This window comes from Arachis stenosperma, chromosome 5 (genome assembly GCF_014773155.1).
Source record: "Arachis stenosperma cultivar V10309 chromosome 5, arast.V10309.gnm1.PFL2, whole genome shotgun sequence".
In the NCBI taxonomy this organism is placed as follows: domain Eukaryota; kingdom Viridiplantae; phylum Streptophyta; class Magnoliopsida; order Fabales; family Fabaceae; genus Arachis; species Arachis stenosperma.
The window spans coordinates 19,195,571-19,208,268 of record NC_080381.1 but is presented as its reverse complement, the minus strand read 5'-3'; the positions used below and the strand labels follow the sequence as shown (position 1 = coordinate 19,208,268).

The window sequence follows — 12,698 nt, the reverse complement described above, 5'->3', positions numbered from 1 at the left end:
TAGTTTATACGTTCGATTGAGTAATAAACAGTGTTGTCTTAACCGGACCGGACCGGACTGAACCGGCCAGTTCGATCGGAAAACTGGTGAAACCGGAAATGAACCGATGAAAACCGGTCAATCTCGGTAAATCGGTCTAACCGAACTGCTAAAAATTTTAAGTTGAATTTTTTTTACTATTTTTTAATTTTGTTGACATAGGCGTTGCCGATGGTGAGGACGGGAGTTCCGGATTGGAATGGAATACAGTTTTAGAAAGTCGGTCGTCGCAGCAATTAGAAGTTTCACTATTGCTAAAGGAGTTGACTATGAGGTGTATGAGTCTGAGCCACAGACGTTCTATGCAAAATGCAAGATGTACGGGCGCGGATGTGACTGGCTTATCCGAGCTAGCTTGATACGGAAAAAAGGTTGTTGGGAGATACGAAGATACAACGGTAGCCACACGTGCACGATCGGAACAATTTCACAAGATCATTCCAAGTTGGACTCAGATACAGTTGCTGATGCTATAAGGCCATTGGTCGAGACGGACCCGTCCAACAACTGCGTATCCCCGCTGACGCTGAGTAAAATCACTATCACATGACACACTCTCTGACGTGTGGTCGGAAGTACGACCCCGCAAACCATGCCCCATATCTATTGATGCCCTACGTGGATCAGCCGGCACTGACGGTGAAGGGATACTACTAAAATCTGACCAGCCACCCAAACCAGCGTCAATCCAATGCTGTTGTAGCTGATCTCCGGGTCCGTCGCTGGAGAAGTCAAACCAATCATGACCAGAAGGAATGGTAAGTATGGGATCATGATGCTGAGAGTGGTGGCTGTGCTGGGACTGCTGAGAGTGGTGGCTGACCTGAGTGTGATGGCTACCATGACTGTCGGCCGGTGGCTGTGGTATATAATAAGGAAACGGCTCAAACACTGCATGCTGAGGTGGCTGAGGGGGAGGTGGTTGTGGGGCATGTGGCTGTGGGGCAGGTGGATGTGGATGATGAGGAACGTACCCCGTCAATCTCAACAGATGTCCGTAGGAGCGCATGTACCAATCCCGGTACTCAGCCGTCGGTAAAAAATCCCAGGTCGGAAGGGGGTGCAGGTCTCGTAGTCGGCTGTGTCGCTTGTTGGCCCACTCCACTATCCATGGCCCACGCAAAACTGTCCAGTCATGAAGCTGCACTCCGCGTAGAACGATGCAATGATGGTCAACTGGAATATCCCTTGGTACCCCCGGAGGAGGTTGTACATATCCAAACTGACGCATCACTCTGTCCGCAGGGTGCCACTCTACACACTCGAACGACAACAACGGAGCAACAATGTCACACACCTCTGGGGATGCAAGTCGCCAGGGACGATCAACCCGTCAAACGGCCGCCACTCAAACTGCCACAGTATTATTGGTATATTAGAATCCTAACAATAATGGTTCAAAAAATGGATTAGAAGAGCCATAACTACTTACCTCCTGCATGTAATCTATATCATGCCTGAATGTCTGCACGGTCTTCGATGACCACGCTGTGGTCCGTTCCGAATGACTCCACCTGAAACATTATTAATTGAAAAAATTTAAATAACTCATCATATGTCATATGTGCATCATGAATATAACACATAACTAAAATAAGTCTTATTACCTCATGGCAACTGGTATCTCGGCCGGTGGAAGCGTTTGTCTCGGTACGGGAGCAAGACACGGCATTCGCTCCCATGTCCAAACAAACAAGAGATTTAGAGGGCCATCCATCTCCTTTGTATCATATCATGATGCACGGCATAGTGCTCTATAAAGATGTGCGAGACAAGCTGACCCCCAACTATAAGTATGGATCCGCTCGAAATCGCGAAGCAACGGTAGATATTTCGCATGGGCATATGCAATCGACTTGTCTGTGAATAAGGTCGACCCTAACAAACAGAAGATATGACATCTGACGTATCTCCTGATAGACTCGTCAGTGTCCAATAGCTCTGCGTCTCTAATACGTCGAACCCATCCAAGCTTTATATAAGACTTCGCATTACCACTGACTGATGGCTCACGACCGAATATCGCTATGCCCTGACTTTGAACGAACTCGATACTACTATCTGTCCATCCACTGACAGCCTCTCCATCAATGGGTAGTCCGAATATATGAGCGACATCCTCTAATGTCACTGTAACCTCACCGATCAGCAATACAAAGGTGTGAGTTTCAGGCCTCCACCTTTCAACAAGAGCAGCTAACATGGGGTGATATCCTCTTATGACTCCAATTCTAGAGACATGGTAGAATCCCGTGGCGCGTAAGTAATTCTCCACTATCGGATTCCATGTCTGTGGCGGATCCAGTTTACGTACCAACAAATTCCGGTTAGGCTGCATCAATAAAGATATCTGTTACATTATTTAAATAATAATTCTTATAAATATATTAATAAACATTCACATATTTATTTTAATATCTTATTTATTAAAATATTCAACATAGCTTATCTATTTATTTATTTATTACAAATTTAAATTCCTTATTTATTATAATATTTATTTTTTAAATATATTTTATAAGCCTTACTTATTTAATTTATTATAATATTATTTATTTATTAACATATGCATATTTATGTTAAAAAATTCAAAATATTTACTATTTAAAAAATTTATGCATATATTTATTAGTATACAAACCGTAAATATATATGTATATATTATATTATATTGTTATTATTTGTATATTATTATTATTATTATTATTATTATTATATTTTTAAATTGATATAAATGAGCGATTTTTTTTTACTCATGCATGAAAAACTAATATTTTTCTACTTTTTTGCAACATACATTTTTTCTTTATTAACAGAATATATATTTATTTTACTATAGCATTTTTATATTTTATTGTAAAACGAATATATTTTATTATAAAATTTGTATTACATCGTATAATATACATTTTATTATATTATAGTTTTTTTATAACATAAAATTAATCTCAAAATAACAAAAAAATAAATATACTATACTATGTTAAATAACAAAAAATAACAAAAAATTAAAACACAATAAAAATATAATGTACCAACTTACATAAATTGAATGATCCAAATAATTTATAATATGTTCCTACGGAGCGCAATAATTACGAACCATCTTTTAAAATAAATACAAAAATATTTTTTTCCTCCTATTTTCCAATCTTCCTCTTTTTTTCCACTGCAACCTTCCTTCTCCTCTTTGTTGATCACTAATCTCCACTTCAGCAATCTTACCTTTCTCCTACTCTCCAAAACATTACACACTACTACCATTGTGCATAACATTACCGAGTGGCTCTTTATATAGAGCCCCTACTCTCTGCTTGCTGCTTCCCCGAGTGGGAGGATTGTCTCCTGCATGGAAGCACAGTCAACACGCACCCCCGTGGTGAAGACCGCCTTGGGAATCTGCGCTGCCACCTCCACCACGCCCCCCCCCCCACCCCGTGGTGTCAGAATTCTGCATGGCTGCCACGTCACCATGCCCCCGGTGTGGTGCTTTCCCGATGACACGCGGCCTCACCACGCCCCCTGCGTGGTGCTTCGGCGATGACACGCGGCTTGGCTGCTTGGACAGCACACCCCCTGCGTGGTGACTGCTACCTCCACCCCTGGTAAATCACCCACTTCCCAATAATCTCCCAAAACACCAACTACCTCTCCATATGAAAAATAATTTCCGGCAGCATTAATCTAATGGCATTTTTCATTAAATATGAATTCTACATTTGTTAATATCTATTTTTCGTAATACATTGAAATATCATCGGTAATACATTACTTCTCTAAAATTGAAACACTTAAGACGGAAAAAATTGGTAATCGAAACACACAAGGAAAAAGAAAAGAAAGAGTAACATAATTTGTCTAAAGAACATCAATATCAATAGTAACTAGAAAATGAGATCCTTGAAGCCAAGATTTGGGGGGCATCACAAACAAGATCAAAATTTTGATACAATATATATGAGCGAGGTTAATTCATTTTAGAGACTAATTCGTTGATGAGATCCTCCCGATTTCCAGAGTCTCCACCATCCTTGAAAAGGGTTTTTGATCCTGTCAACCCTCCTACTGGTTTGTTGAGTTCAAAGGGCCACATAAGTCGAATAACTTCTTTAAAGTGTGGACCAACATTATAGATCTGATGCACCATGTCTTCTATGCATACAATACCATACTTCCCTAATTCCTACAAATAAAAGAATATGAATCGCAAATACAGTTAAGGGGGAAATCACAGTTAAACCAGGAACACCATATATTACCTGCTCAATAATGTTATTATCTGTCAACGGAACTTTCCGCTTCTCTATTTTCATGTGCCCCTTCTTGTAGATTAGCTCCTTTATGCTCTTAAGATTTGGGTATCTACAAAAGAAACAGATTTTCAAGAAATCAAGAATAATTTTAACATCATCCGCTAAACCATTACTTATGAGTCTATACCCTCAGGCCTCATGCAACGTAATATAACTAAACACTAAGCCATTATTTAAAGATATATTCTCCTCCAACACAGATAAGCCCAACTAACAATCTAACATCAACAATACATAAAACACCCATATGGAAATTTCAATCAAATTCATCATATCAACTTTCTCTAGTTTTATTTACATAACGTGGTCCTGACTCTCATGAGCATCTTAGGTTCACTCACAAGCAATGTAGCTTAGTTACATGCTCTCAAGTCTAAAGTTAAAGTAGAACAACTTATAAATTTATAATTAACTAAAACTGATGTAGAATAATAATAGTTAAAATCTTCATTACAAAATATCTTCAACATAAAAAAGCAACTACCAAATAGATATGAAACACCAAATAATGTATAGTCGTATATAAGTTATCAAGTAACTCATTTGACCTTGCTATGCCTACAATTGAAGCAAAAAATTCTATTCATATCAAGACATACTAAACTATATATTATACAATAATACAATAGTAAATATTTCAGCCCCAGGATGGAAGATACAATACAACCAACTGCAGTTAACTTGAAGTGATAATTCCAAATCTAATAATCCAGTACCAACACAAAACACACTCCTAATTCTATACAACTCCATAGCTAAAAACGAAACCAACTTCAAATTTTATGGAAGCCCCATAAAGCTACCCTGCCGCTGACAGCTAAAAACATAATCACCTCATAACAAATATTTATAGTTAACTAGTTATAAAACAAATTAAAAAAATGTTGGTCTTACCCATAGGTAACAAATGGTTCCACCCTCTGCAACTTGGCCAACACTCCATCTGATGGCTTCAAAAAGACAGCACTGAATACTCTTCTCAACCCCAAGCTGTACAAATTCTTTCTTGTTTTCTGATGCATATCGTTTTTCCTAAAAATGATACAAACACTTGATAAGTCGTATTCACATAACCAAAAAGGAGAGACAGAGAGAGAGGTACAGACCCGTGAATCCGAATGACAAGTAAGGACTTGGAGTCTGAGTTGAGGTGTGGAAGTTTCCTCTTTACTCTGCGCTTCACTCTAATAAGGTCCAGCTCCTACACATGAATATAGCAACAAAGCACGCAACTCAGAAATAGAATGAATCAAGTTCTGGCAGAGACAGAGAGAGACAGGAGTTACCATGTTGCGATATTGAATAACGAAATCCTCGGGCTTTTTGATGGTAGCGTCCTTGCTCTTGTTAGATTGGAAGTTGGAGCGCTCTAACTGAGCCTTTTTCCTGAGAGCCCATGCTTCGTTGCTTTTTCGCTTCTTGAGTATAACCTCTGGTATGAAGTTCAATGCTTTTGATTCCTCTTCTGCCATGTTCTCCTATTTGCATACAAACCTTGCAGCTTAGAAATTAGAGCAGAGAGAGAGAGAGAGAGAGAGAGTTACCGGCGAAGAAGGTATAGTAGCAGAGAGAGGGTTGAAATTTAGGGCATGTGATTAACGTCAATTCTGTTGAGACCATACGTATATACCTAGCCTTTTCAAAATAATATACTAGTGTATTTTTTTTATAAGATATCAAATATACGTTGTAATATGGATGTCTATCAATTAAACACTCATGATTTATTCTTCCAAATCAAATTATTTGGGTGATTCAAAATTTTAATAGTGAATTGTGTAAAATTTTTGAAAGAGGAGTGCTACACATATAAGTCATTTTTGTTTATAAGTCTTACAAGTTGGGCTTAACACGCGCATTACAAAAGAAGAAGAAGAAGAAGCGTGAATATAAATGATTTATATGATTTGTATGGAAAAGCGTTCTCTCTTTACCTTCGATCTCTTTCTTTTTTTTCGATTTTCATGGTTTCTGAAATCAAGCTTTGAAATTGTTTTGAAGATGATGGAACTTCAAAAATACACCCGAACGATTACAAAAATACACCCAAATGATTATAGAAATACATCCAAAGGATTACAGAAATACACCCAAACAGTTATAGAAATAAACCAAACGATTACAGAAATACACCCAAAGGATTTAAGAAATACACCCAAAGGATTTAAGAAATACACCCAATATAGGGAGAGACAGTATATTTTTTCTTGAAATCAATACACCCAAAGAATTATAGAAATACACCCAAAGAATTTAAGAAATACACCCAAAATTCGTTGAAGTACACCTTATGCATAATTCAGAACTTTTTCTCTTTTTCCTCCTCATCTTCTGCTGCTGCTTCTTCTTCTTCAAAAATGATTTCAGAGCTTGATGTCAAAAAACAATGGAAACCGAGAATAACGAAGAAAGAAAACAAAGAAAAAAGCACGTAAATGAAGAAAAAGAACAGGAAGAGGAAGAAGAACGTGTAGCAAGAAGAAGAAGAAGGAGAAAGAGAAGGCAAGAAACGTACCTTGAATAATGTTTCTTCGTTTTTTCTGGTGATTTTGATGAAGGAGAAAGAGAAAACGAAAAGAGGAGAAGAAATTTCAATAAAAAAAAGAGGGAGGAAGAGAAGAAAAAGAGACACAGAGAAAAAAGAAGAAGAAGAAGAGGAAGAGGAAGAGGAAGAGGAAGAGGAAGCACGGAGAAAGAAGAAGAAGAAAAAGAGGTAAAAAAAATGTGAAACGACGTGTTTATAAATGACTTGTATGACTTGTATGGAAAATCACTTGTATGTGAAGAATTACTCTTTCTTGAAATTAGACTGAACATTAATGAAGCTTGAAAAAGTAAACTTTGTATATGTATAAATTAGTAGTAAACTTGTGTACTTGTACGATTTTAAAACAGATTTTTTTTTCAATTTAAAGAATAACTATAGTATTATTGTAATCAATTTATACTTTATATGTAACAAATCTAATTAATATACAAATAGCATTGTTTTAATTCACTTTTTTTTATAAAAATTAATTAAATCAAATTAGAGATATTTAACCTTTGCAATTCAAAGAGGAGGAGGAATCTATCTTTTACATATATACTATTATAGCTGAATAAAATATTTCTCACATAATAAAAATAACAATATAATTAAACTTAAACTATTGTATTTTTTCAAGATAACTTTAATCCTTTTTACTATTTCAAAGCATTTAAAGAGATGAAAAAAAAAACATAAAAAATTTTGAAACGGGAAAATAAATTTCTTAATATCTTTACACGATAATTTGACTGTTTCTAAAAACATACATAATTGTTTACATATTATCTTTAACTATTACACATTGTGATAGTGTTTGTTTTGAGGTACTGAGACAGAGACTGAGACTTAGTATCATATTTGTTGGTTCAGAAACTGGTACTAAAATTTCTGTCTCTGTCTTCAAAATTTCAGTATTTCAGTACCTCCAAAAAGTAGGGACACAGGGGACTAAAATTTTTAGAGATGGAGACTGAAACTTTAATAACATTTTATACTTAAAATACCTTCATTTCAATTAATTAATTCCAATTTTACCCTTTGTACAAATTAAATTAGAATTTCATTCTTATTTTAATTTCTGTCTCCCATTTTGCACCAAACAGAATATTGAGATTTATTTCAATCTCTGTCTCTTAGTCTCAGTCTTTCCGTCTCTGTCTCTCCACCAAACGCTACCTGTAAGTTGTTGTTTACTAAATTAAATTATAATTATTGTCTTTCATATACTTTAAACTTTTTTAAACATGATACGGTCAATAAAAGTTAGATATTAAGCACTACATTTATCCATATGCTCATCCAAAATACTATTCAAATATTTCCTAAAAGCAAGCTATAGCTCCCGTCTAATTTTTCATGGGCTAATATGTTGTGCAACAGGTTTAAGCTATATGAACACTTGATATTTTTATAAATAACATCCTGCATAACATGAAAAAAAATATGTATTCAATACAATGAAACTAACAACCATACAATGGACCTAAGCAAGATTATAAATATAAATTAATATAATATCTTTTATTGATTACACAATTTTATATGGATCACATTGAATTCGGAATCTTTCATACATGTAGTGTGAATTCTTGAACTACTAATAAAATTCTGTATTTTTTTAAAAAAAATTAATAACATTAATATAGTTACACAACATAATTAATACACAATAAAAGAATCCAAAATCTCAAACCATACAAACAATAAATATATTAAAATTTTTATATAAAAAAACAAAATATGAAAGCTTTGTTTTAATTAGTATACCCAATGATTTAATCTTTCAAGAATCATCTTTTCTCATGGGATCTCCCAGCTTCTAAGACAAATTTAATGGATTTTAATGTATTTTAATCCTTAGTATCTGTGTGTTTTTCTTTTTAGGATGACTTTTTTTTATATAATTAAAATCATCAAGTTATCAAACAGCATACAAATCACATGTTCTGCGTCACAATATAATCTCTAACCACTTTTTAAAATAAAACTATCCAAATCAAAACAAACAAAAACAACAACATAAGTAACAATAAAATCAATAACAAATCAGCTATATTATAGTACCTATCTCTTCCACCCCATTTGCTTGGATTTCTCTTTCTTTTTTCCATGCATCTCGCCAATATAACACCTCATTCTTCATCTCATCAAAGTTTAAAATCTTATTTTGAAAAATAATGCTATTTCTTGTTCTTGATATAGTCCATATTGTTACAAAAATAGAGACTCTCATACCTTTTTTTCTCTTTGTTATACCCACCATTGGCCAAGCTTCAAAGCATTGTTTAGTTGTTCCTGGCCATATCCAAATTTGTCTCTAAACTCCAATAATGTAGTCCGTAAATTTCACGCTAGCCTGCAAGAAAAGAAAAAGTGGTGCATGTTCTCCATCTCTTTCCTTTGGATCATTCGAATCCCTCTCTACCCTCTTTTTTACTAAGTATCCATCCTCAAGCCATTGCATCCTTATTTCATGCCTGCCTCTCCTTTTTCCATACTTGGCTCCACTATTTTATTTCTCATATTAGCTCCTCAAGTTTTATATTTTTCCCCCTAAATATCATGTTATTGTTGTTGTTAGGAGACAACCTTCCATGAAATAATTGAAATTACCTGCAAGCAATAAAAGTATAGAACTTTTCGAATTCCAACCATCAAGTGTTAGAGAAGAGTCCGTACATCCTCTAGGGGTGAGCTATGTATGGATTCAAGATCTTTGTGCACATAGATCTAGATCATTTTTCTCTCCATTTTAATCACATACCAAACTCATCCTAAAGATAGCAATAAGATTAATGGTACCACATATAGAATGAAAGTTATACCAAAGAGTCTTTGATTGTCTCCACAAGTAAAGCTTGAAAAGAAGTGATGCCTCCTTTCTTCAAATTTTCACCTGCACCGTTTTTATTTCCAGCTCCTCTATTTCCTTCCTTTGTCGAAGCTCCCGTTCTCTCTCCCTCAACGTATCTTGTTAATATTTTGAATATAATTAACATGTCAAAAAAGCTTTTCAAAATAAACTGCTGAGTGAACGCCAGGATACAACTAAAGCAATAAATCAACACAAATAATAGATGCAGAGAATCAGCTACATTATTAAAAAAAAAAGTCATCTCTGAGATGTATCACAAAAGTACTAGAGAAACACATTTATACCGGCCGCTCCTCCTTTTTGGCTTTGTTCTCTCAGTTTACAGCATGTTCAGCAGCTTTTAATTCAGATATATACTTATTGAAAAAAATATCCATATCCTTGTGTCTCACATATTTATATCTTGGGTCATCTCTTAAACAACAGATTTTTCTTTCTGACTAAAAATGTTGTAATTACCGCTGCATTGCAACAAAACTTACGGTTCCTATTTTCTAATTCTCAAAACGGGTTATGATTTCGTTTTCAGTTAGGTTCTGGCTTAAACTGCTTCTTTGGAGGTGAACTTGCGATTCCAATGATTTTGCATCTTTGCGAAACAATTTTACACAAATGAAGAACACTCCTCAAAAGGAAGATCAAAGTGGATGAACATAATGTGCACATTCAATAGTTCAAAAAGTTTACACTTGATACACTGAGACCCAATATTCTTATTCTTCAACTTGATATATTGATTAAAAAGATCAAAAGTAGAAGAAAACTTTTCTAATTTAATAGGAACATATAACCTATCATAGCTCCATCACTATCAATATCACCATGGTTTTTCTACCATTGCTATCATCACCATTTACCAATTTTACGGTGATGTCTTTTACTGCCACCTTTTTTTAATCATGTAATCTCAATGTTAAAATTTAAAATTATATTATAATAGCAATTATATTTATCACTATTAGATTAACAAAGATAAATTTTAATTATATTAAGGACATAAGGCTCTATATTCTAAATCAATTATGAAAATAAGAATGAACACTATAAAATAAGTCATATGAACAACTAATTTGAATCACCATAATCATTAATTTGAGTATAGAACCATGCAAATAAGAGCAGATTTATTACTGCTATCATGCAAATTTAAATATTCATCAAACAAGGATAGAAATACCAAAGTGTGTAAAAGTGAAAAGTTTATAAACAAACATGAGCATAGAACCATAATAGGAAGGTATAAGTAAAAAATGTAGAGTGTATATTCTTTTGCTATATAAAATGATTCTCACACTAAATGATATGAAGCAAGAGATGACGACATCAACAACAACATAAGCATAAAAGAACAAAACTTGCATTACACATTTTACATAAAGTGTAGTCTTTTTCCCTTTTTCTTTTTAGTTCATGTCATAGTTATCGACTTGGTTACTATTTAAAACATGGTATTTTGAGCTTTGACCTGAATCTATGGTTTTGAATGTATAGAAGTAGGAAATTACTGATTTGACATCTATATATTGATAGTTGATTTTTATGTATTTTGTCTAAATCTAACTTCATTTTCTTATGCTTGTTTATTAAGGTTGTCAATAACTTAGTAACTATTGATAAATATTTTTGGTATAGTGAAAAGTGAAATCTTCCAAAGCCATATTGTATAAAAAAATGTCTGAGTAAAATATATTTACACTCACCTACTTTAGAATTGTCCCACCAAATGGGGATGATTTTGTAAATCAAACAGCACAAAATTTTTTAAATCATACTAATACATATACATCTTTTTTTCCTTTTTTCTTGTAATATTTTAAGTTATTGATAAAGCATATTGATTTCAACAACAAAGAATGCTCAGATATAAAGCACACTCACAAAAATTATAAAAATTCAAAGGTTATCTTCTTCTACTTACAAATTACAATGGTTTAACAAAAACTCTCAGTAGCTAGAAACTTTGCCATGGCTTCCATTCTTCCTTTCCAAAAGGAATGAAAAAATACATAAAAATACCACAAATCTGAACTAACTCAAAGAAAAAATAACATAAAAGAGATTGTTGCAATAAATAAATTTTATTTTACAACCCTCTAAAACTGCAAAGATATTTTATACCGTTTTCATGGGCTAGCATCAATGTTCATACTCCAACTATAACAAAATTTACCACTATTTTCTTAAAATTCACCCGCAATGAATTTTATTGATTTAAGACATACAACTAATTTAGTCAAGTGAACCTAAGAGCACAAAAGTCCTCTAAAAGTGCACGTTATGAAGATTAAAAGTTTCCATCACAGAAACAATGATATAATGAAGAAGAAACATAAAAGCATAAAAGGAAAAAGAGCACCATATATGTTAATTCTTAGTTCAGCATCTAACCAAAACTAACTAAAAGAAGATTAAATTCCATCAAACTCAAGCAACCCAAATTGCTTTGCCTTGTAAATTGTAATTGTACTTTTTGTATCATGCTCCCTTTTTCGGCTAGTAAAATTATGCAAGCAACACATTTTTCCACAAAAAACACATCGAAAACTATTAATTAGCAAAAATATCATACCTTTTAACAATAAGTTGAAACTCTTGATTATGGCCCAATTATTGAAACCCCTCACCAGTATCACTAACACTTTTAACAAATATTGATCATCGGAAGTTGGATGGGCACAATGAAAAAAAATAAACAAAATAACAAAATTTTAAAGAAAATCAAGGATCAGAGAAGTAAAAAATCAAATCAAAGTTGAATAACGTATGAAATTGGTGGTATCATAAGCCAGCTAAGATGTGTTCAATTCCTCTACCTTCGCGCCGCGCCAAGGTGGGTTCGATTCCTCACTGCAATCATGTCCCGCCCAAGATGGTTCGACTCCTCTCTCCTATCGCGCTGCCCAGATGGGTTCCTTTCTCTTTTGTTTAGCGCTGCCAAAGT

At 34.0% G+C, this 12,698-nt stretch overlaps 1 protein-coding gene across 1 annotated transcript; it reads right to left on the bottom strand.

Annotated features, from left to right (window-relative positions):
- Positions 1-3,723: 3,723 nt before the first annotated feature.
- LOC130982164 (60S ribosomal protein L7-1-like) lies at positions 3,724-5,967 on the bottom strand. Its single transcript, XM_057906043.1, has 5 exons — positions 5,639-5,967; positions 5,459-5,553; positions 5,247-5,384; positions 4,299-4,401; positions 3,724-4,222 (listed from the first exon to the last, which is right to left on the bottom strand). Exons 1-5 carry the CDS (start codon positions 5,822-5,824, stop codon positions 4,007-4,009), a joined length of 738 nt encoding a protein of 245 aa, XP_057762026.1. The 5' UTR covers positions 5,825-5,967; the 3' UTR covers positions 3,724-4,006.
- Positions 5,968-12,698: the final 6,731 nt, after the last annotated feature.